We start from the raw sequence: 25,703 nt of genomic DNA, 5'->3' as shown, positions 1-25,703 counted from the left end.
AATGATAATTGCTATGTAAATGTATATATACACACACACACACACACACACACATATATATATATATATATATATATATATATATATATATATATATATATATATATATATATATATTAATGTTACGCATTCAAAAAACATTGTTAACAAAATCTACTACTTGTGTATTACATTTTATTGACTAGAAAGGTTTCAAGCATTCAGGAAAGTAAACAAATCAAACTGAAACTTTAAACTGTAGTGCCTTTATTTTTCCATATTCTACTGAACAGTGTACATCAAAAAAGAAAACAGGAGGCAAGTCTTACACATCTGTGTTTTTTGTTTTCAGTGCTTTCATTTTCTCCTTAAGACATGAGTCAATTAATGAAATAGTGCCCTTTATAACAGCAGGTCCAAGACCATGTGTTGCCAGGTTAAATGTCTCCCAGTGAGCCTCTAAAGCATTCTCCACAGCTTTTAATGTCTTCCTGAAATTAAAAACAACAAAAAAAAAACTTTACATTCCTGCTTCAACTGATCAATCAATCATTCAGTTAATGTCAAGTGTAGAAGTAAATTATATTACATGCAGTCTTCTGTTCTGGCCAAGGCTGCATGGACATTCCCTTCTTCCGGCAAGGCTTGAGCCACTCTTTTCTGGGGGATGGTCTTGGCTGCTAGGTACATTATATCATCAGCTAGATCACTGCATTCATCTAAAATGTATTAAATATGCAACAAATTAATTTGTAATGTCCAACATATAAACAAAAAAATTAAGCAGGTACACTCACTGCCTATTTAACAAATTATTTATACTTGGATAACCATACAACTATCCAATAATGTGGAAGCAGCAAAAAAGAAAAAACATTTTTTTAATACATTATTAATAATTTTGATAATGATTTATTAAAGCCACTTAAAAATATGCTGTTGGGGAATTCAGCATTTCTGGACAACACCTGGGAATTACAATTGCAACAATTTTGCATTTAGTATAGTTTTATTATAATAAAAATTTCCATGATTCAAAGTAATAAAAAGTTATTAGAATTTTATTTCAAGTACTCTACTCCTGCCCTTCTACACACCTTCACATAGTTTGGAGCACTGCGAAGTGAGTTTTGTTCGTGTTGAGGGCATTACATCTAGCTCTGCCAACCTCTCAGCAATTTTCCTTTTTTGTCCTTTGGCTTTCCTTAGATAGGCCACTACTGTATTTGCAGAGTAACTTTCTGGTGGAGAGCACCTCCTTTGTAGCTCTTCTGATGTAACCAGGTATCTGAATTAACAATTATGAGCGTTATAAAGCTTCAAATATCTTACAAATACAAAATATAGACAGGGTTCCCACACTTCTTGAAAGTACTTAAATTTTAAGGCATGGAAAGTACTCAAAAAGCAGTTTCTTGAAAGTGCTTGAATTTATTTGTAAATTAAATTTGTTTATAGGTTTATTTAGAAAATTGTACTGTGCTGCTGTTAAAAACAGAACTAAAACATTATAAACTGTTTTAAACCAAACAATGCATATTTTATCAACATTTTAGAAATGACATTTGAATCTTTCCAGTATTGATTTAATAAATTTGACTAAAGTTCTTTGAACATGACATCAACACACAACATCATTAATCTGACATTGCAATGTAAATAGTAAGTGTAACTGAAATGTTAAATACACAAAGGACTTTAATGGCGCTACATATACTGGGGAGATTAAAAAAGGTGTTTGATTCAAAATTAATGGTGCTTTAAGTCTTTAAATCTGCTGTTTATGAAAGAGGGGAAAACCTGTATATATTTATTATTTAATACCATTCTGTGTACAGAATAAGATGATGTATAACATAATCTTCAGTATTATCCAATTCAATATTACTTTTACCTCTTTGCTTGATGAAAGTCTGAAACTTTTAGGACACTTTCTACCAGGAATCCCCTCACTGGAAGTTTGGGGAAAGTCATATATTAACAGTTAACATAATATGATTTACTATGTTTATTGAATGAGACATGAATGAGTTGTACTGTCCTTAGACCTATCTAGAGCATTAAGATATGTTTTTCTTCATTTTCCTAGCCCTGATCTCTACTTAAAATTGTACCTGAATGATCTTGCTTGTGTTCTCCCTCAATTACAATGGAATTTTGGTTACTTGTTCCTAAACTGTCTTTTCCCTCAGTTCTGCTCTTTCTCCGTTGTTGGTTGTTTTCTCCTGAATTGCCTTGTCCCTCAAATCCATCACCTTTCCTTTCTCCTGAATTGTCTTGTGCCTCAAATCCATCACTGTTTCTTTCATCTGAGCTCACTTGTGCCTCAAATCCATCACTGTTTCTTTCTCCTGAATTGTCTTGTGCCTCAAATACATCACTGTTTTTTTCATCTGAGCTCCCTTGTGCCTCAAATCCATCACCGTTTCTTTTTCCTGAGCTGTCTTGTGCCTCAAATCCATTACCGGTACTTTCTCCTGAGCTGTCTTGTGCCTCAAATCCATTACCGGTACTTTCTCCTGAGCTGTCTTGTCCCTTAGTTTTAGTGTGGATTTGGTTACTTTCTCCTGAGCTGTCTTCTCACAGAATGCATATATTTAAAAACAATATGAACATTGGCATACTATTATAAAACTTAACTAATAGCATCTCAGATTGTAAGATGTAATATTAGAGTATTTATAAGCATAAGAACGTACCTTTGCAAAAATAACACTTTGCATCTTCTTGATTGTCAGGTATGCACTTTTTATGGATATTTGCTAAACAAACTGAACATTTTTCCTAGAAAATAAATTTCATCACAAAATTGTAGGGTCAATATTGTCCAGTGTCTGAGGATAATTTAAAATTGTATTTATTTTAGTCTCCAATCAATCAGCCATTTCAACCCGGATTAATAATTCAAAACACTACAGAAATAAAACTAGAGAATCATCTGTTAAGAATATAATGGTTCTTAATTTTTTTGTGTAGTTTCAATTAACTTAATTTGAATTGTAATCACTTGCCTTGCTCTTCCTAGATAAAGTGACAGATCCCACAAAAACCTGACCTATCTGAAACAGAAAACAACAAATATGAAACTCAATCAATATATGTAAAACACATGTGTGTAGAACTTACCAAGTGAGCTGAAGAGAAGCAACCCTAGTCGCTCCCTCTCTTGCTGTACAGGTGAGCATGCAAGATACCCCTTTGCACCTCCTAGAAAGGCTTCAGCAAACTGAATGTTTTTCAAAAAGAATGATAAATTTAATGTCACAGCAGCAAAATTACAAATAAAAAACAATGTCATATGAATACAGGATCATTAGTAATTACAAAATTTGCAAGATTCTAAAACTTTTTAACTATTTTAATAATATTATTATTAATAATAATAACAACACTACAATATAAATAACTTTACCACAGCTGTGAAAACACCACAGGAAATACTGTCATTTTGAAGAGCATGGCACCTCTTGATCATTTTCCAAGGCCCTTGGAAACCTTTTGATGCAGCAAATGTGCTACAACATAGTTTGAAATGGTTTAAATGTGTAATTTAAATGTGTAATACAAAGTTTATTTTCTTTTTATGTATTTATAAACTTGGTACCTCCAGTTTTCAGCTAATTTACTGTACTGGTCATCCTGTTCCCCAAGTGAATTGAGGTACAAAATAGTTTGATCCACCAGACTGCAGTGCTAGAACAAATATTTTTTATAAAATCATTTGAAAAACTAAAAATATTTTTTGCCATACATATTTCTCTGGGAACTTACGCTTGACATGTTAAAAATATGCACATTAGTAAATACCAAACATGTTTTCTAACAGACTGACTTACAAAAAATGTCCAGTGATTGCCATCCTCCAAATAGGGACCAACAATCTCATTGATATTTTCAAAGATGTTCCTCTAAAAAGAACAGAAACATTATGTATATCATGCGTTTAGTGTGAGCAAATGAACAACTATTGTGAGACTACTTGTGTTACTTTTCATACTTTCATACCTTGGTAAAATAACGGCTCCTTGCTCTTGCTTCACCTTCTAAGATCTGAGTTAAGGTGTGAGTATTAATTGCCACAACACCTGGTTGTGTCTAAATGAATATAAATATATAAATTATAATTTAAACAAATGCATATAACAATGTGCACTTATAGACAACCATCCACTTAGACTACACTTAACCATTTGTTGAAGAGACAAAACATTTGCAACTCTTTAAAATACTATATTATGCATTTGATTGCCACTAAAGAGACATCTTCCATCTACACTTGAACCTCTAACTCTTGGCTATTCTTTTTTTATTCTTTATTTATTCACTTTCCTTTGGGTTAGTCCCTGATTTATCATAACAGAATGAACCGCCAACTACTCTGGCATATGTTACACCCAAACACTCTCTCCTTCACACACACATCAGTCAATTTAGTTTATTCAATTCATCTACATGTATACCACGTCTTTGAACTATGGGGAAAACCAGAGAAAATTAATGCTTACACAGGGAGAACATGCAAACTCCACATCGAAATGCCACCTGTCCCAGCTGGGCTTTGAACCAGTTATCTTCTTGCTGTGAGGTGACAGTGCAAAACACTGAGCAACCATGCAATATATAAAAACATGGGCGTCAAGATGGCGCAGTGGGTAGCACGATTGCCTCAAAGCAAGTAGGTCGCTGATTTGAGCCCTGGTTGGGTCAGTTGGCATTTCAGTGTGAAATTTGCATGTTTTCCCAGTGTTCGCGTGGGTTTCCTCCAGGTGCACCTATTTTCCCCACAGTCCAAAGACATGTGCAAGGTGAATCAAATGAGCTAAACTGGGGTGTGTTTGCCAAAACCATCGTTAGCCAACTAAGGTCGCAAATTCCGTCATTACAAACATAGTTTGTTGATTTGCCGTTTTCCAAATCTGTCGCTCCAACGAACATTTGCAAATTGCGTCTTGAAACTTGAGCACTTGCAACCACACCTTTGGAGCTGTAGTTTAAAACATGGTTCCTGGCTGTGTTCTATTGCCACTTATCCCCCCTATGCCCTATTCATTTAGAACATTTCTAATATAAAAGCATTAGGGTCATCTCTCTTAGGTGTAATTTGATTTCTAACTATTTTTATAGTTCAGTTTCAGCGATCTTCATGTGTAAAATCGTGCTCGCTTCGCAGTGCACTTTGAAAACATTGATGTCATTTTGAACACAGCCTCATGGCGAAAGCTATAGGTGACTATTATTTAAAAGAGGAATTTATGTTACGTCTTCAAGGCTTGTGAAAACAAAAAGCATACGCTAATTATTTTAACTTATAGTGGGTTATTTATTAAGTATCTGTACTGTATATGACATGGGCCTGCTGGTTAGAACTTTCTGCAGTGGCTTACATGTGTTAAATTGTGAAAGTACACTTTTAAAAAAAATAAAAAATAAATAAACAATATCCTACTTAATAATAATCATCATCAATATTATTAAAGTTTAATGAATAATAAATATTACATTACATTTTATAATTAATAGCCTAATTTTATATGATTTATATGATATTAGAATAGTGTTGGCTTTTGTATGTGATTTTATGTTTTAGAATAGAATATGTAATGTTTAACTTCTCAATAATATTAGTAAAGCAAACATAAGCCCTATCTGCCATTTACAATTATTTCAATTAATATGGAAAGTGAGTGCATGTTTTTACCAAAACTAATATTGGATTTTATTTTTAATGAGTGTGTGAGTAAAACAATATCATTTGCACAAAGAAGTTATGGGTTCTTCTTTAAATAAGTAGTTACTCCACCCAGTTTAGAGCATTATTATGGGCGTTTTACGTTATAACTAACGTGGTTCAAGCGATGGATCTGTGACAGAGAAACTGTGTTTTGGGAAACACTAGTCACTACATGGTTCTTTTCCCAAATTATGCATCGAACTATGATAGTTCAGCCACGAGTTACAACATTGTTTGGGAAATGCACCCCTGGCTGTATTTTATGTGTGAATGTAAGTGTATGGGTGTCTCCCAGTGTTAGGTTGCGGCTGGAAGGGCATCCGCTGTGTAAAACATATACTGTACAAGTTAGTGGTTCATTCCGCTGTGGCGACCCATGTTTAATAAGGGGATTAAGCATAAAAGAAAATAGATTAATAAAAAAACATTATAATATTTTTTTTCCAAATTATATGATAAAACTCCTTTTGGTATGTTACAAAAAAAGTGTTACACAAAGTAGGCTACTGAAAGAAGACATTTAAAAGCAGTTAGTAATCTATTACCATGGTAAACAGATGGAATAATGCATCCATGATCTGTGAAGGAAGGCATAACAAACAGACAAAAACAATTAGCTAAAAGCACTAAGAAATCAAAAATAAAAGTGAAAGTAGCATTAACAAAAAATACATAACTTGATATCCAGATAAAACAAATTAAAGGTTATTTGCATACACCCCTGGAAAAAAAAGCTAAGACAAGATAACTTACCTCATCAGAAACTTTTTTTTGGTCTACAAGGGACTGAAAGCTTTCTATGTGAAGCAGATATGGTCCAACTCTTCCAATGTTAACATGGCTTTCATGCAGCCCTCTGGACTTTATAATCTGTAAGACTGTATGGATGCATTGACAACATGTTATGTTATCAGTGTGAAGAACACATTATTGTACTGAATTTACTCATTTTTACTCATAATATACAATGGATGGAATTTAAATAGATTAACAAAAAAGTAATTGTCAAGCTTGCCATTCATTTTTCTCCTTAGGCAGGATTGGCAGACAGCAATCCAAATTAAATCTATACCAAAAAATATCATTAGTTAGTACAAACATTCAATGTCACCTTCACTTAAAATGACAATACTCTTTATATTGATGGCTGCTCCTATAAGCATGTTTGAACCAACAGACCTGTGACAATTCTACAATGAGCTACAATGAACAATCCTGCATAAAGTCAAATTGTTAACAGTCAAATTAAGCAAATTTATTATACTGACCAAGTGGCCTGAAAAATGTGAGTAATGTTACATGTATGTTACGTAATTATACTGTTTAATGTTACTTCTGCAGCGTAGTTCACTACAGTTACACAGATATGAATTGTTAAACTCCTGCCCTAAGAGCAGCGCGTAGTTCACTAGTTAGAGATCTGAATTTTACTAAACTCCTGCCCTAAGAGCAGCGCGTAGTTCACTAGTTACAGATATGAATTATACTAAACTTCTGCTCTAAGAGCAGCACGTAGTTCACTAGTTAGAGATCTGAATTATACTAAACTCCTGCCCTAAGAGCAGCGCGTAGTTCACTAGTTACAGAGATATGAATTATACTAAACTCCTGCCCTAAGAGCAGCGCGTAGTTCACTACAGTTACACAGATATGAATTATACTAAACTCCTGCCCTAAGAGCAGCGCGTAGTTCACTACAATTACACAGATATGAATTATACTAAACTCCTGCCCTAAGAGCAGCGTGTAGTTCACTAGTTACAGATATGAATTATACTAAACTCCTGCCCTAAGAGCAGCGCGTAGTTCACTACAGTTACACAGATATGAATTATACTAAACTCCTGCCCTAAGAGCAGCGCGTAGTTCACTACAGTTACACAGATATGAATTATACTAAACTCCTGCCCTAAGAGCAGCGCGTAGTTCACTAGTTAGAGATATGAATTATACTAAACTTCTGCCCTAAGAGCAGCACGTAGTTCACTAGTTAGAGATATGAATTATATTAAACTCCTGCCCTAAGAGCAGCGCGTAGTTCACTACAGTTACACAGATATGAATTATACTAAACTCCTGCCCTAAGAGCAGCGTGTAGTTCACTACAGTTACACAAATATGAATTATACTAAACTCCTGCCCTAAGAGCAGCGTGTAGTTCACTACAATTACACAGATATGAATTATGTTAAACTCCTGCCCTAAGAGCAGCACGTAGTTCACTAGTTAGAGATATGAATTATGTTAAACTCCTGCCCTAAGAGCAGCACGTAGTTCACTACAGTTACACAGATATGAATTATACTAAACTTCTGCCCTAAGAGCAGCGCGTAGTTCACTACAGTTACACAGATATGAATTATGTTAAACTCCTGCCCTAAGAGCAGCGCGTAGTTCACTAGTTAGAGATATGAATTATGTTAAACTCCTGCCCTAAGAGCAGCGCGTAGTTCACTAGTTAGAGATATGAATTATACTAAACTCCTGCCCTAAGAGCAGCGCGTAGTTCACTAGTTAGAGATATGAATTATGTTAAACTCCTGCCCTAAGAGCAGCACGTAGTTCACTACAATTACACAGAGCCAAATTATACTAAACTCCTGCCCTAAGAGCAGCGCGTAGTTCACTAGAGATATGAATTATGTTAAACTCCTGCCCTAAGAGCAGCACGTAGTTCACTAGTTAGAGATATGAAATATGTTAAACTCCTGCCCTAAGAGCAGCGCGTAGTTCACTAGTTAGAGATATGAATTATGTTAAACTCCTGCCCTAAGAGCAGCACGTAGTTCACTAGTTAGAGATATGAAATATGTTAAACTCCTGCCCTAAGAGCAGCGCGTAGTTCACTAGTTAGAGATATGAATTATGTTAAACTCCTGCTCTGAGAGCAGCGCGTAGTTCACTAGTTAGAGATATGAATTATGTTAAACTCCTGCTCTGAGAGCAGCGCGTAGTTCACTAACTTTACAGTTACACAGATATGAATTATGTTAAACTCCTGTCTCTTTTAACCGATTTTCGCGGGTATTTAAAAAAAGATCTGATGTCACATCTTTGTTTCATAGACAGAGGCATTGGAAAGATTAATTAGTTCTCTCAAGGTCGTTAACGTTACCCTTTAGGCGATCTTGCTTTGGTGCGGTTGACTGTTCAGCAGTCGAGTCGTGTAACGTTACGGAGAACATTTATAATAGAAGTTATTAACAGTTTCTATGTTAACATACTGAATGCGTTTATCTCTTGATTCTAATCAATTTAAACATAAAATCACTTACCGTTCAATGAAAAAACCCCCACGAAGTCTGTGTAACGTATACTTATGGATGTTTCCCTCCACGTTTCCAAGCACGTAAGCCACGCCTCTGCTTCAAATTCATTGGTTGAATCTGTGAACCAATCATTTTTCTTTCTGCCCTCAGAACATTTTTGGGTAAGCAAAACTCCAATCTGCCTTTAACATGTTTAAAAGTGCATGAAATGTTGTCTAAAACAAAAAGAATGATGCATTTTAGTGGCTGGATCTGGTTTTATCACATTCTGTATTGGACGTTGAAAATTAGCTTTTCTCGGCCAGCAGAGGTCAAAATAAGCAGTAATGCAAACTCAGTCAAAGACATAGATTTTCACTTGCAATTTGCTTTAACACGTTTAACAGTGCATGAAATGTCTAAAACAAAAAGAATGATGCATTTTAGTGGCTGGATCTGGTTTTATCACATTCTGTATTGGACGTTGAAAATGAGCTTTTCTCAGCCAGCAGAGGTCAAAATAAGCAGTAATGCAAACTCAGTCAGACACACAGATTTTCACTTGCAACTTGCTTTAACATGTTTAACAGTGCATGAAATGTTGTCTAAAGTTAAAAAGAAAATGCTACTCAGTGGCTGGATCTGTTTTGATCACTTTCTGTATTGCACGTTGAAAATAAGCTTTTCTCATCCAGCTGAGAGGTCAAAATAAGCAGTAATGCAAACTCAGTTAGACACACAGATTTTCACTTGCAACTTGCTTTAAAATGTTTAACAGCGCATGAAATGTTGTCTAAAGATAAAAAAGAAAATGCTATTCAGTGGCTGGATCTGTTTTTATCACTTTCTGTATTGGACGTTGAAAATGAGCTTTTCTCAGCCAGCAGAGGTCAAAATAAGCAGTAATGCAAACTCAGTCAGACACACAGATTTTCACTTGCAACTTGCTTTAACATGTTTAACAGTGCATGAAATGTTGTCTTAAGTTAAAAAGAAAATGCTATTCAGTGGCTGGATCTGTTTTTACCACTTTCTGTATTGGACGTTGAAAATGAGCTTTTCTCAGCCAGCAGAGGTCAAAATAAGCAGTAATGCAAACTCAGTCATACACACAGATTTTCACTTGCAACTTGCTTTAACATGTTTAACAGTGCATGAAATGTTGTCTAAAGTTAAAAAGAAAATGCTATTCAGTGGCTGGATCTGTTTTTACCACTTTCTGTATTGGACGTTGAAAATGAGCTTTTCTCAGCCAGCAGAGGTCAAAATAAGCAGTAATGCAAACTCAGTCAGACACACAGATTTTCACTTGCAACTTGCTTTAACATGTTTAACAGTGCATGAAATGTTGTCTAAAGTTAAAAAGAAATTGCTTTTTTAGTGACTGGATCTGTTTTTATCACTTTCTGTATTGGACGTTGAAAATGAGCTTTTCTCAGCCAGCAGAGGTCAAAATAAGCAGTAATGCAAACTCAGTCATACACACAGATTTTCACTTGCAACTTGCTTTAACATGTTTAACAGTGCATGAAATGTTGTCTAAAGTTAAAAAGAAAATGCTATTCAGTGGCTGGATCTGTTTTTACCACTTTCTGTATTGGACGTTGAAAATGAGCTTTTCTCAGCCAGCAGAGGTCAAAATAAGCAGTAATGCAAACTCAGTCAGACACACAGATTTTCACTTGCAACTTGCTTTAACATGTTTAACAGTGCATGAAATGTTGACTAAAGTTAAAAAGAAATTGCTTTTTTAGTGGCTGGATCTGTTTTTATCACTTTCTGTATTGGACGTTGAAAATGAGCTTTTCTCAGCCAGCAGAGGTCAAAATAAGCAGTAATGCAAACTCAGTCATACACACAGATTTTCACTTGCAACTTGCTTTAACATGTTTAACAGTGCATGAAATGTTGTCTAAAGTTAAAAAGAAAATGCTATTCAGTGGCTGGATCTGTTTTTACCACTTTCTGTATTGGACGTTGAAAATGAGCTTTTCTCAGCCAGCAGAGGTCAAAATAAGCAGTAATGCAAACTCAGTCAGACACACAGATTTTCACTTGCAACTTGCTTTAACATGTTTAACAGTGCATGAAATGTTGACTAAAGTTAAAAAGAAATTGCTTTTGTAGTGGCTGGATCTGTTTTTATCACTTTCTGTATTGGACGTTGAAAATGAGCTTTTCTCAGCCAGCAGAGGTCAAAATAAGCAGTAATGCAAACTCAGTCATACACACAGATTTTCACTTGCAACTTGCTTTAACATGTTTAACAGTGCATGAAATGTTGTCTAAAGTTAAAAAATAAATGCTATTCAGTGGCTGGATCTGTTTTTACCACTTTCTGTATTGGACGTTGAAAATGAGCTTTTCTCAGCCAGCAGAGGTCAAAACAAGCAGTAATGCAAACTCAGTCAGACACACAGATTTTCACTTGCAACTTGCTTTAACATGTTTAACAGTGCATGAAATGTTGTCTAAAGTTAAAAAGAAATTGCTTTTTTAGTGGCTGGATCTGTTTTTATCACTTTCTGTATTGGACGTTGAAAATGAGCTTTTCTCAGCCAGCAGAGAGGTCAAAATAAGCAGTAATGCAAACTCAGTCAAACACACAGATTTTCACTTGCAACTTGCTTTAACATGTTTAACAGTGCATGAATTGTTGTCTAAAGTTAAAAAGAAAATGGTATTCAGTGGCTGGATCTGTTTTTATCACTTTCTGTATTGCACGTTGAAAATAAGCTTTTCTCAGCCAGCAGAGAGGTCAAAATAAGCAGTAATGCAAATTCAGTCAGACACACAGATTTTTACTTGCAACTTTCTTTAACATGTTTAACAGTGCATGAAATGTTGTCTAAAGTTAAAAAGAAAATGCTATTCAGTGGCTGGATCTGTTTTTATCACTTTCTGTATTGGACGTTGAAAATGAGCTTTTCTGAGCCAGCAGAGAGGTCAAAATAAGCAGTAATGCATACGACCATGTGACCTGCAGTGTGAATACCTTTAACAAACAAATTTCACGAGTCTCTGTCTGCATCTGGTCATACAGTGGTTGAGCGATTTACAGCTCCGCTGACCTGTGAGACGGAGGGGGGTAAAATTTTCAAACATGAATTTGTTTGTTCACCAAAACGCCCTGTTCCTATCCTTGGAAGGGACATTTTGTGTGAATTAAACTTGATTTTAACAGCAGATTCCTCTGGTGTGAGAGTGATTGAAGGAGAGAAATTTTGTTGTTTACAAATTGAATCACAAGCACAAGTGGGCTTATGAATGGCTGGTTGAAAACAATGAATGGGCTAATTTAATTTGAAAATTGGCTGAAGAATGTGTAAAACCTTTTGACAGAGATATGATGTCTCCTGGTGAACTGCATTGTACGTCACTTCACGAGTTCACACTTGCATTCGTTTAGGTATAAAGCATATTTGGCGTGCTGTCCGGGGGGAGTTCTCTGAGCTCGAGGAGACACCGCAACTCGAGTTATTCCCCTTATCAGGAAACAAAGAGGAATTGGGATTCGAGCGAAGTATCTAGCCCAACCCCAGAACGCTTCCCCCGGGAATGCAATGCAAGAGGTGAGGTGATGGGGTGGTGGAGGGACTGCTAAATTAATGAGATGCTGCAGGTAAGACAGCTTTGGTATATATAGGGGTTGCTCAAGAACTGATTTGATGATGGGATAATTGTCAATGACGTATTCGATACTGAAACTTCTGCACATGCTCCTCCCGAAATTTGTTTGCGAAACATCACTTCACGAGTTCACACTTGCATTCGTTTACGTATAAAGCATATTTGGCGTGCTGTCCGGGGGGAGGGCTCTGAGCTCGAGGAGACACCCCAACTCGAGTTATTCCCCTTATCAGGAAACAAAGAGAAATTGGGATTCGAGCGAAGTATCTAGCCCGACCCCAGAAGGCTCCCCCCGGGAATGCAATGCAAGAGGTGAGGTTATGGGGTGGTGGAGGGATGCTAAAGTCGTGAGATGCTGCAAGGTAAGACAGCTTTGGTATATATAGGGGTTGCTCAAGAACTGATTTGATGATGGGATAATTGTCAATGACATATTAGATACTGAAACTTCTGCGCATGCTCCTCCCGAAATTTGTTTGCGAAACATCACTTTACGAGTTCACACTTGCATTCATTTAAGTATAAAGCATATTTGGCGTGCTGTCCGGGGGGAGGGCTCTGAGCTCGAGGAGACACCCCAACTCGAGTTATTCCCCTTATCAGGAAACAAAGAGGAGTTGGGATTCGAGCAAAGTATCTAGCCCGGCCCCAGAACGCTCCCCAAAAAACGCTATTTGGTTACAGGACAGCAGCCGGACAATGTGCAAGCCCCCAAAAATTTGCTGATCTTAAAAATTTGGAGGGGTGCTGTTGAGTTATAAGGTATGTGTTTCGGGAGGAAGCATTTGCTGTGTTGATAGTGGTGCATGATGAATGTCTCCAGCAAGAGTGTCTGCTCCCACGGGAGACGGGCGTCTTCCGTAGGAGAGGTCACTGCATTAGCAAAGGTGTGTGTTAAAGTATGCATCCCCGTAATAGCTGTCACTGTGCTGACAGCGGTGTATGATGAGGTATGCGTCTCTTATATAAGCGGTCACTGTACTAACAGTGGTGCATATTAATAAGGTGTGTGTCTCCTGTATGAGGTATGAATGGTCACTGCCCTAGCGGCAGTGTGTAATAAGGTGTGCGTCTCCCATAGGAGCAGTCACTGCACTTGCAGTGGTGCATAATTATGAGGTGTACGTCTCCCGTAGGAGCGGTCACTGTACTAACAGTGGTGCATAATAATAAGGTTTGTATCTCCTGTATGAGGTGTGAGGGGTCACTGCCCTAGCGGCAGTGTGTAATAAGGTGTGCGTCTCCCGTAGGAGCAGTCACTGCGCTTGCAGCGGTGCATAATTATAAGGTGTACGTCTCCTGTAGGAGCAGTCACTGCGCTTACAGTGGTGCATAATTATGAGGTGTACATCTCCCATACGAGCGGTCACTGCGCTTGCAGTGGTGCATAATTATAAGGTGTACGTCTCCCGTAGGAGCGGTCACTGTACTAACAGTGGTGCATAATAATAAGGTGTGTGTCTCCTGTATGAGATATGAGTGGTCGCTGCCCTAGCGGCACTGTGTAATAAGGTGTGCGTCTCCCGTAGGAGCAGTCACTGCGCTTGCAGTGGTGCATAATTATGAGGTGTACGTCTCCCGTAGGAGCGGTCACTGCATTAGCAGTGGTGTATAAGATGTACGTCTCTCGTAGGAGTGGTTACTGCACTAGCAGTAGTGTGTAATCAAGTGTGTGTCTCCCTTAGGAGCGGTCACTGCACTTGCAGTGGTGCATAATAAGGTGTACGTCTCCAGTGGGAGCTGTCACTACACTTTTAGTGGTGCATAATAATAAGGTGGGCTTCCCCCGTGGGAGAGGTCGCTGCACTAGCAGTGGTGCATGATGAGGTACACGTCTTCAGTGGGAGCTGTCACTGCACTTGCAGTGGCACATGATAGTAAAGAGTGCTTCTCCCATAGGAGCAGTCACTGCGTTTGCGGTGGTGCAAAATAATAGGGTGTGTGTCTCCCGTATGAGTAGTCTCTGCCCTAGCAGTAGTGTGTAATCAGGTGTGCGTCTCTTGTAGAAGCGGTCACTGCGCTAGCAGTGGTGCATGATAATAAGGTGTGTGTCTCCTGTAGGAGAGGTCACTGCACGAGCAGTATTATGTAATAAGGTGTGCATCTCCCGTAGAATCGGTCACTGCGCTTGCAGTAGTGCATAATGATAAGGAATGTGACTCGGTCACTGCGCTTGCAGTAGAGCATAATGATAAGGAGTGTGACTCCGGTAGGAGCGGTAACTACGCTTGCAATAGTACAAAATGATAAGGTGTGCGACTCCTGTAGTAGCAGTCACTGCGCTTGCAATAATACAAAATGATAAGGTGTGCGACTCCTGTAGGAGCGGTAACTGCGCTTGAAGTGGTGCATGATAATTAAGGTGTGCGTCTCCAGTGAGAGCGGTCACTGCGCTAGCAGTGGTGCATAATAATAATAATAATAATGTGTACGTCTATCGTAGGAGCAGTCACTGCGCTTGCAGTGGAGCGTAATGAGGCTTGTGTCTAGAGTGGAAGCAGCAACTGTGCTTGCAGTAGTGCGTGATAGGGTGTGTGTCCCCAGTGAGAGCGGTCGCTGTGCAGCAGCAACCTTATAATAGAACTCTTTGAAGGGGTTAATGACCAGGATCAGGAAAGGTTTAGGGGTTGAAATAGTAAAAAGGCGGCAATGATGGCGCATTTCCACTGACTTTTCAGTTTAATTTCTGTGGAAAACGTAATTGATAGTATTAAAGAAACTTAAGGTAGTGCGAGGAGCATTGAGTAGTAGCCGAAAGTTTGAATGGAGTTCCATGGTTGAGTGCAATTACGACTTGAATCGCTGTGAAAATAGATGGGGTAAGCTAGTCATGGGATTCTGGATGATTTCTGAGCTGAAGTTGCTTATCGCTTGGTGTTATTATTAGTTCATAATTACTTATCAAATTTATTTAATTAAGCGATTTATTTTATATATGCTTGTTGTCTATGTAAACGTTAATATCGTATTTAAGTTTATACATGTTAAGTACCTAGACGACTGATCTAATGAATATAGTCTATACGTGGCCCAGGATCACAGGTGGAAGCGAAAGAATGGAGGGTGTTAGTTACAACAGCGGAGGCGGCCTCATGCTTGAACTTGCGTCGGGACCTGAAAGAAAGTTGGGGACTAGAGCCGTTTGCAGAGGCATGCTCGCGCTACTGATGGCCCTAGGATCACAGGTGGGAGGAAAAGAGAAGAGGGGTTGCCGGCGTTAGTGACATCAGCGGAGGCAGCCTCGCGCTGGCACTTACTTCGGGGCTTGACAGAAAGTTGGGGACTAGAGCTGTTTGCGGAGGCATGCTCACGCTACTGATGACCCTAGGATCACAGGTGGGAGGAAAAGAGAAGAGGGCTGCCGGCGTTAGTGACGTCAGCGGAGGCATGCTCGCGCTACTGATGACTCTAGGATCATGGGTGGAAGGAAAGGAGAAGAGAGGAAAGCTACCTTTGCTAGTGACATCAGCGGAGGCGGCCTCACGCTGGAACTTGCGTCGGGGCCTGAAGAAAGTTGGGGGCTAGAGCCGATTGCGGAGGCATGCTCACGCTACTGATGGCCCTAGGATCACAGGTGGAAGGAAAAGAGAAGAGAGAAGGGGCTGCGGGCATGGGTGACATCAGCGGAGGCAGCCTCACGCTGGAACTTGCATCAGTGACTGAACAAACCTGGTTAATCTGCAACCGGCATGAAGGAAGAGTCCGCTTGTTAAGTGGTGACCTGTTGGTGACCTATGTAATACTGTTTCCGGTGTAGCGTACGGTCCACAGATAAAATTTCTTATTGATTTTATCACGGTCTGGTTTTGGTCGACAGAAGGTTTTACGACTCCTGGCTCCAAGAAGTCTGGATTTTCGTGACAGCTTAAGTTGTTCATGGGGACTGGAGAGATAAGCAGGAAAACTTCAAAGACATTCCTGCCCAAATACACACACACACACACCCCCACGAGGCTGTTCTGACAGAAAGAAAATGCACTCAGAAATCCTGAAACAGCACAAAACTAAAGTGTTATGTTTTGTAAACTTTGTACCTCATTTCTGAGTTTTCTTACCTGTGTAACCTCTTTTATAACCTGTATGCCTGTGCCTTTTCGGCCTTTTTGAAGCATAAATATTATGAGGATGTGAAAAATTATGTCGATGTACTTTTAAAACCCCCATGTTTGGTACCGATGGGTTTCTGCTGACATTTTACAGCACATGATGCATAGAGCAAGATCATAACTAGCATTGCTTTATTCTTTAATCCCCTGTATTAAATGCCTGTCCGCATGCTTTGGGCGGACACTCAAATTTGCATATGAGGAGCCTCGAGACAAAGAAAGGGTTCGCGCGCAAACTTACCCCTGAAATCTATGGTCAGAATGTTGTACGGGTTGTCACGTGACCCGCAGGTATAAGCACACTTCCCCCCAAACATCTGGCAGAAAGAGAACGTCCTAAAAAGGAACATCATTGACGGTGGCCCTCGGGCCACACGTGGCTTTCTAAGCAGCATGGACTTTTTCCCGCCACGCTTTCTTTATTTTCCGGCAAAGTAAATTCAGTTTAAAGTTTGCGATCGTGTTCGTCCGAACTGCATTACAAACTCCATGCATCAAAGGACATCAAGAGTAGTTTTCATCACGACGGAAGAGAGACGCATAAAAGAGACCTCCAGACATGAAAGACCAGGTGATTTTAGTCATGCGATTAAGCTGTGCCCCTTTTATCAAAAAGGTGTGTTTTATAACCTTGGTGGTCCGTAATGGTGCGTGTGGAACTGAAAGTTTTGTCACTCTTTTACCTGAAATCTATATTTCCTAGCTTTACTATTTCTCTTTGCTGTTACACGTTCTATAGACTCGATATCTCCAAGTGGTTTACCTTTGTTTTGTGTTTAATGTATGTTTGTGCGCTTGTTTGTTCGTTACGTCTGACTAGTCAATAAATTCCATTATAATCAAATGAATTGTATTGTTTGCCTCACGAGAAAATGTCACTGAAATACAGATTCCCCTGCCTAGCTATTATAAGTTGTTTAAAACTTTTGAATGATTAATCTACTTCACAAGAAGTAGCAATTAAATTCCCTATTTCTAAATTAATAGATTACCGTGTCCGCTCGGAAGAGCGGCAGCTCTGCTTGTGTTCGTTTGGTCAAATTAACAATAAATTGATCCGGAATATTAATGGTTAATAATAATTCGTTATTGTTGATAATTAATATTCATAATCTGGTAATCCGCTCGGTCGCGCGAGCATGATCATATAGCTACAATCATATGTTTGTTTGACCAAACTGACTGAAGCTTAAGCTGGAATATTAATAATTAAGAATAAACCGTTGTTGTTGATTATTAATATTCATAAAATGAGCTAATTTCATGTTACACCGGGTCCAAGTCGCCACTCATTTAAGTTGAGAAATTGAATCGTTTATGATCACTTTAAATTCTTATCACACAATAAAGTTAAATTTATACAAAATCTGTGTTCGCAACCATTGCTTGCTGCCTAACAAATAACAAAAAACTTAACAATTTATAAAAATTAATCACTTCCTGCCCGTCAGATATGAGGTGTGGACGTATGTATTGTCATAGTGATTTCGAAAGTAATAAATCGCTTTGTAAACATTATAATTAACATTTCAAGAGTTCACACTTAGCTGATAATCAATAAAGCGTATTTGGCATGCTGTCCCGGGAGAGAGTCCTGAGCTCGTAATATCCTCGAGCCCGGGGCTCCCTCCCATTAGAAGGGCGAGAGGGGAATTCGAGGTCAGGTAGGTCTCAAGAACTCCCCTGCTTGTCACCGTGAGAAGTGTAAACTCAGGTTGTATTGGGTGATAATTTGTTTTAGTCGATTGGCTATGGTTTATGTTTTTGGACGGTGGGAGGACACCGGGGAACCCGGGGAAAACCCACGCGAACACGGGGAGAACATGCAAACTCCACACAGAAACACCAACCAGCCCGATAGGTTGGACTGGCGTTGTTCTTGCTGTGAGGCAACAGTGCTAGCCACTGGGCCACCATGTCACCCGATCAGAAAAAGTGGGAGGATGTAGGGGTGGAAAGGGGGGGGAGCTTCAAGACGAAGATAACTAGAGTGAAAAACTCAGGTTATTTATAATGCTTCCATAATCATCTAATAGGGCTGATTACGGAGCTAACAAGGAGCCAGCCGTGTTGATTATAAGCACGTGATCCTCTCGAAATTAGTTTATGAATAAACCACACTTCAAGAGTTCACACTTAGCTGATAATCAATAAAGCGTATTTGGCATGCTGTCCCGGGAGAGAGCCCTGAGCTCGTAATATCCTCGAGCCCGGGGCTCCCTCCCGTTAGAAGGGCGAGAGGGGAATTCGAGGTCAGGTAGGTCTCGAGAACTCCCCAAAAGGCAAAGGTTTTCAGCTCGGGACAGCAGCCGAGTATTGAAGTGCCCCCCAAAAGGCGAGAGGTCAGTGCCATATCCGGCTGCTGAATGTAAATTGAAGTGAGATAGGTTACTGCAGGAGAAAAGTTGAAACTGATTCTTAGGAGAGGCTTGGGGCTCCGTTGGAGTTGGGTTTGGGGAGGCAGGGTTGGGGAGCCTGTAAGATTTCCCCTATATTAGGCACCAGATTCAGCAAAGTTCAGCAGGTCGACCCGGAGACATGAGAAGAGACCAAACTGTAGTTAGAATGGTTTATTCTGCAAGTCTGACAAATACAGGATGGGCAGGGGTATTTATACACAAGGGCTAAGAGCATAAAGGCGCTCCATATATGGGCAAGTCATACAGCATTTTGTCTTAACATGAATCAGCCTATTTCATATCTGAGCATAGTGGAATTTTCCAGTGTGGGTGAAGCTGCAAAACTGAAACCAGACCATGGCCTCAGACTTCTAACACCTGCAAAACTGAAACCAGACCATGGCCTTAGACCTCCGATGCACACACACACAAAACCACAGGAGCTTCTGCTTCTCATGCAAGCACACTTGAAAGAGGACAAAATGTTCTCTCAGTCCCCTCTTTTAGGCCAAAGGCCTAACGCAGAGGAATCTTATCATATCGTTGACCCATCATACTGTCCATTGTGGCATAGATTCGATTCATTAAACATTGCAAGAGAAAAGGACCACAACAACAAACAAGAAGGAAAATAATACATACAGGAATTATCATAGTAAGGAAAGGAGTTACCCAGCCGAACAGACCCATCATCCAACCCCAAGTTGTGTCGGGAACATAATCTGAAGTCATGGCAATTTTTAACCCTTGGAGAGTAGACATAGCAGTACTCATTTACATACCTCCCCCTGGGATGCTGTTAAGAGATCTAGAGCCATTCTATTTTGCAAAACCATGGTACGTAGATTACCCAGCTCCTTATTCTGGGCCTCATTAATTATTTTTGAGGCATTCAGGAATAGGCCCATGCGATAGTCCAGGGTCTCAATTCTTAGTAGAGCTTTTCCCACACCTATTTGCGGAAATAGAGCCAATACCACTTTGTTACCAGTGGTCCATACCTTGAAATCCTCGGGCACATCAGTACCCCATACAGAGTCATGGGGCTTCATTTCAGGGACACTGCGTTTAACTCTTTGCTGCGCTGACAGGACCTGGGCTGTCACAATAAAAGTGTGATCAGTCACATGCACAGGGGCACACTGCCCCGTCCAGTTGGCCGGTAGGGACATGTAGGCGTTTTTCCCACACAATCACCACCCACCCTGGACCACATAGAGAGAGAGAGATTTTATTTTATTGCCATTTCAGCTTCTATGGCTATGTCATGGCAAAAAGAAAATAGATCAAGTAAAAATATTCTAACAATTAAAAGTCATCAACAGCAATAAATAATGTACAAGGTAAAATATATAAATAAAAATAATAATGATAATATATAAGATAAAAATCTAAAAAAGTTTTTTAAGATTTCCTTTTGATAAAAATTCTACAACTTTAGATGGATTCACGTTTAAAAATATTTCCTTTAAAGTCTCTCCAGATAAATATTGTTTTCTGATAACATTAAAAATGGGGCATTCCACAAGAATGTGTTTAACTGTTTGGTTTCTGTTGCAATAAAGGCATTTTGGTGGTTCTTCTCCTTTGAGTAAATGTTCATGTGTGAGTCTCGTGTGTCCAATGCGGCATCTTCTATACACAATCTCATCGTGTCTTGACTTAAAAAATAAATTAGATTTTTTTCCTATTTCAGGTTGAATTTCAAAAAGTTTATTTTCTGGGCACTGATCCCATTCTGATTGCCATTTGTTGAGAATATAGCCTTTTATTAGTGGCTTAAGATCCGAAGGTGGGATTTTGCACTCCATCAGCTTTCCTGTTAGGGCTGTTTTGGCGGCTTTGTCAGCTTGTTCATTCCCAAGTAGTCCAGTATGTCCTGGGATCCAGCAGAAGACTATATTATAAGACTTTCTCTGTAATTCATTCACTTTGATAAAAATATCAATGACAATGGGATGCTCCAGTTTAAAAGAATTTAATGTCTGTAGACAAGATTTAGAATCAGAAAAAATTATAAAATTGTGTCCTTCAGCATTTTCAATGTGTTCCAACGCTAAAAAGAGTGCCTTTGCTTCAGCTGTAAAGATTGAGCTTTGATCAGGAATTCGAAGGCCATGGTGTGATTGACCCATTACGATTGCTGCAGAAACATGACCGTCCTTTTTTGATCCATCTGTGTATATTGGATTATGGGTAGGATAAAAATGTCTTATGCCAGCAACTGCTTGTTGATATGTATGTGGGAATGTATCAGCCTTCTTATGCTTGCTTAGATCCAGATTTACTTGCAACTTATTTAATCTCCATGGTGGGACCGGGCAAATGAGAGTCTGGTGGATGGAATCAAGATTTACATTAAGGTTTTTTATGTGTGTTCTGATCCGCACACCGAATGGTTGAATATAGCTGGGTCTTTCCTCATACAAATCCAAATATTGAGGTTGAAAGATTGGTTTGAAAGCTGGGTTGTGTTGATTTGTCTTTATTTTTAATGCATACTGGAGAGATAATTCCAAGCGTCTAATATGAAGAGGTGGTTCATTTGCTTCAGTGTATAGGCTTTGAGCAGGTGAAGTTCTGAAAGCTCCAAGAGCTAGTCTAAGTCCTTGGTGGTGTACAGGATCCAGCATTTGTAAATAAGATTTTCTAGCGGAGCTGTAAATTATACTCCCATAGTCCAGTCGTGAGCGCACCAAAAGTCTATACAACCTCATTAAAACAGTAGAATCTGCCCCCCATTTTGTTTTAGCAAGAACTTTAATTAGATCCAAGTTCTTCAAGCATTTGTTCTTTAGAGCTTTTATATGTGGGATGAAGGTCATTTTACAATCGAAATGGAGTCCAAGGAATTTTGTTTCTTTAACAATCTTGATGGGTTCCTCATCCAAAAAGAGTTCTGGATCATGATGTAGAGATCGTAAAAGACAGAAATGCATACATACAGTTTTGGTTTTGGAAAATTTGAAACCATTTTCTGTAGACCAATTACTCACTTTGTTTATGCATAACTGTAGCTGTCTTTCAATTATGTTCATGTTTTTCCCTCTGTAGCATATACAAATGTCATCCACATAAAGACTGCACATCATGTGTCTTCCAATGACATCTGTGACACTATTAATTTTAACCATAAAAAGAGTCACTGAAAGGATGCTGCCTTGAGGAACTCCTTGCTGTTGTATTTGAGGGTCTGACATAGTGGTTCCTACTTGAACTCGGAAAGTTCTATTTGATAAAAAGTTTGAAATGAAGATGGGTAAATTTCCCCTGAATCCCATTTTATACAGATCTTTAAGAATGCCATATTTCCATGTAGTGTCATATGCTTTTTCAAGGTTGAAAAATACAGCTACAACATGCTCCTTTTTGATGAATCCATTTCGTATGCAAGACTCCAGATTGATGAGATGATCTAATGTACACCTTCCTCTTCTGAAACCACATTGGAAATCACTTATCTGATGATCGGACTCAAGCTTCCAGACAAGTCGGTTATTTACCATCCTCTCCATAGTTTTACATACGCAGCTCGTCAATGCTATAGGTCTGTAATTGTTGGGGTCTTTATGTTCCTTCCCAGGTTTTGGTATAGGAATTATGGTGGCTTCTTGCCATGATGGTGGGATATTTCCTGATTTCCAAATTTCATTGAAATTATCCAAGAGGAGGCAAAGACTCAATTGGGGAAGATGTTTAAGAAACTGATAATGTACTTTGTCTGGTCCGACTGCTGTGTCATGGCAACACTTTAGAGAGTTTAAAAGTTCCTCCATAGAAAAAGGTTGATTGTAGATCTCTGTGTTTTGGGAAATGAAATTTAATTTAATTGTTTCTTGGTTAGTTCTGATTTTTTGGAAATTTGGCTGATAGTTTTCTGTAGAGGAATTCTTTGCAAAGGTTTCTGCAAGTATATTAGCAATGTCATGTTTACTAGTCAGCAGAGTGCCGTGATTATCGATGTGTTTTAGTTGTGGTCCCTCTCTTCCTTTCATTTTCCGAATTGCATCCCATATTTTCTTTGATGGTGTATTTATTGTCAGGCTTGACACAAATTTATTCCAGCTCTGTCTCTTTGCTTCTCTTATATATCTCCGTGCCTGTGCTCTGCAAATTTTTATCCTGATAAGGTTTTCAGAAGTTGGATGCTTTTGAAAACATCTTACTGCTTTTTTCCGTGCTTTAATGAGTTCTTTACATTGGTCATCAAACCAAGGATTCCTTCTCTTGCTCTGTTTTGTCGATGTTTTTGGTACAGATTCATCTGCTATTTCAATAATTTTTTTCTGTGAACCATTTAATTGGATTTTCTTTATCCTGTTGCTTGCCATCAAGTCTCTCATAACAAAGGGCTTGAAATGAGTACCAATTTGCCTTTTCAAGTTTCCATTTTTGGGGTCTCTGTTGTGTATCTGCGGCTGTTTTGGTTATAATCAAAGGAAAGTGATCACTTCCACAGAGATCATCGCAGACATACCATGAGAAGTCAGTGGCTAAAGTTGCATCACATATTGTTAAGTCAATGGCAGAGAAGGATCCATGTCCTGGGTGTAAGTATGTGTATGAACCATCATTTAAAAGACACAGGTCATTTTCATTAATTAGTTTTTCCATCTTCTTTCCCTTTGCATCAAGTTGTTTTCCTCCCCACAGAGGATTGTGAGCATTAAAATCTCCCATGAGAATAAATGGAGGGGGGATTTGTTCCACCAGATTTTCCAAATCTTGATGCGAGACAGTAGCTTCTGGGGGAATATAAACAGAACATAGAGTAATAGTATTTTGCAAAGTTATACGGACTGCCACTACTTGTAGGTTTGTATTTATGTCAACATTACTATGAACAACATCATGTCTAAGTAATATTGATGTTCCACCACAAGGACGTTGAAGGTTTGGGCCATATGCATTTAGGCATGTAAAATGTTTCAGAGATATATTGTTCTCTGGAGTAAGATGGGTCTCTTGGAGACAGAAAGCCAGGGGATTATAAATGCAAGCAAGACGTTGTAATTCAGAAAAATTGGCTCTTATGCCACGGCAGTTCCACTGAATAATATGACTTTCCACTGTCAAGTTGGTAAGACATACGAGTGCCCTTTGGTTTTAGTTTTAGGAGAAGTGCTCCGACTTCGAGGTTTTTTGTCGTCTGACATTTCGATGTCTTTTGAGCTGCTGGTCTTCATCTCCTTATACTCTTGGCTTGTTTTTTCTTTTTGAGGATTTGGTTTTTTGTCATTTTTGTTTTTGGATGAGTGTTGTCCTGTAGATGAATGTTCTTTGTGATTTACTTGAGTTTGATGAAGTACAGTCTGACTTTGATGATCAGTACACTTAGTATTTACTGGAGTTTGAGATTTTATTTCTTCAAATTTTTCATTTATCCACGTCAAATCTGTCTGAACGCCGACAGACTGCAGTTTTGGTTTCATCACAGCAGCAAAAGTTTTTTCCAATTTAAAGAATGAGGAGTTCTCTACAAGCTTTCGAGCTTCCAAATAGCTCACATTCTTAGTGCACTTGATTTTCTGGATTTCTTTTTCTTTAATCCAGGTAGGACAGTCTTTGGATGAGCTTGGATGTTCTCCTGCACAGTTGCTGCACTTTGGTGTTTTTTTACATTGATCACCATGTTTTTCCTCTCCACAGTTTACACAAGTAGGCCTGTTTTTGCAAGAAATCGATCCATGTCCAAACTTTTGGCAGCTGAAACACCTGAGTGGATTAGGTGTAAAAATGTCAACATTAACACTCAAGTATCCAATTCGAATCTTTTCTGGAGGTAGAGGTCTACTGAATGTTAAAATATAGGTTCCTGTTTTTATGAGACGATCTTCTCTCCTGATTGTGATTCTTTTAACATGTATTACATCTTGAGTCATTAACTCTGTAGTAATTTCAGTCTCTTCCATGTCTTCTAGCTCTCTGGTACGGATTACTCCTTTGCTATGATTTAAAGTTGGATGGTGAAAAGTTTTCATAGCAACACCAGCAAGCATATTTGCACGTAGTAGGTTTTCTGCTTGAACCTTTTTGGAGCATTCAACAAGAATTTGTCCAGATCTTAGTTTTTTACAATCTTTCACTGTTCCTGCAATCCCAGAGATGCCTTTTTGAATAGCAAAAGGAGACAGTTTAGAGAGTGGCATGTCAGATTGTAGAGATTCTAGAAGTATAAATCTCTGCCAGTTTTCACTTTTAGGTAGTAGACTGATGCCATTTCCAAAGTTACAATCCAAGTCCTGATCCGATAATTTTCTTTTTGGGTTTTGTTTGTTTGCCATTTTTGTATGATTTCAGATTCATCACTCTTACTCCTCACCCACCTCGGAGCCCAACAAGGGGATGCACAGAGCCGCGGATCTCCACCGGGTATACATCAAGGATATAAGAATGATATACTCAAGCAAGCATATTTAAAAATATGCATTACTCAATTGACCCTCAGCCAAAGCCTTCTGGAAATTTGCTAGATGTTTAAAAAAGTTAAATAATCCAGGGCATTTCTTGACTAGCCGATTGATTGGATCGGGCCCTTCCAACCTCCCGTCTAAGTGAAATAGGAGCCAAAGTACTGTGTTGGATCTGCAATAGTCGCAACAGTTACATT

General features: G+C 38.8%; 2 protein-coding genes across 3 annotated transcripts in view; one reads left to right on the top strand and one right to left on the bottom strand.

The window, feature by feature from the left end:
* Window positions 1-222: 222 nt before the first annotated feature.
* On the bottom strand, window positions 223-9,042 carry LOC137491401 (uncharacterized). The gene is made up of 16 exons (XM_073949102.1): window positions 8,986-9,042; window positions 6,726-6,776; window positions 6,464-6,588; window positions 6,256-6,288; window positions 3,985-4,074; window positions 3,816-3,887; window positions 3,584-3,672; window positions 3,392-3,494; window positions 3,106-3,205; window positions 2,991-3,038; window positions 2,679-2,763; window positions 2,094-2,555; window positions 1,874-1,931; window positions 1,077-1,267; window positions 569-698; window positions 223-470 (listed from the first exon to the last, which is right to left on the bottom strand). Exons 2-10 carry the CDS (start codon window positions 6,730-6,732, stop codon window positions 3,001-3,003), a joined length of 657 nt encoding a protein of 218 aa, XP_073805203.1. The 5' UTR covers window positions 6,733-6,776; window positions 8,986-9,042; the 3' UTR covers window positions 223-470; window positions 569-698; window positions 1,077-1,267; window positions 1,874-1,931; window positions 2,094-2,555; window positions 2,679-2,763; window positions 2,991-3,000.
* A 3,663-nt stretch (window positions 9,043-12,705) lies between these two features.
* Window positions 12,706-25,703, top strand: part of LOC141381638 (uncharacterized) — a 259,466-nt gene continuing 246,468 nt past the window's right edge. The window contains exon 1 of one of the 2 annotated variants that reach the window (XM_073947228.1): window positions 12,706-12,851. The gene's annotated coding sequence lies outside the window, so the exon portion shown is untranslated. Of the gene's footprint in view, window positions 12,852-13,134; window positions 13,222-25,703 lie in introns of those variants that run through there. The other variant, XM_073947229.1, reaches the window with a different exon arrangement.

This window comes from Danio rerio, chromosome 4 (assembly GCF_049306965.1).
Source record: "Danio rerio strain Tuebingen ecotype United States chromosome 4, GRCz12tu, whole genome shotgun sequence".
NCBI lineage: Eukaryota > Metazoa > Chordata > Actinopteri > Cypriniformes > Danionidae > Danio > Danio rerio.
The sequence above is the reverse complement of the archived record's forward strand: the minus strand, read 5'-3'. Positions and strand labels throughout refer to the sequence as shown.

Bases quoted from the DNA above. Each gene is read 5' to 3' on its own strand.
- LOC137491401 (XM_073949102.1), bottom strand. The intron at 6,289-6,463 runs GTAAGTTATCTT...CTTCCTTCACAG, and splicing joins AAAAAAAAGTTTCTGATGAG to ATCATGGATGCATTATTCCA. The intron at 4,075-6,255 runs GTAATAGATTAC...ATATTCATTTAG, and splicing joins TATTCCATCTGTTTACCATG to ACACAACCAGGTGTTGTGGC.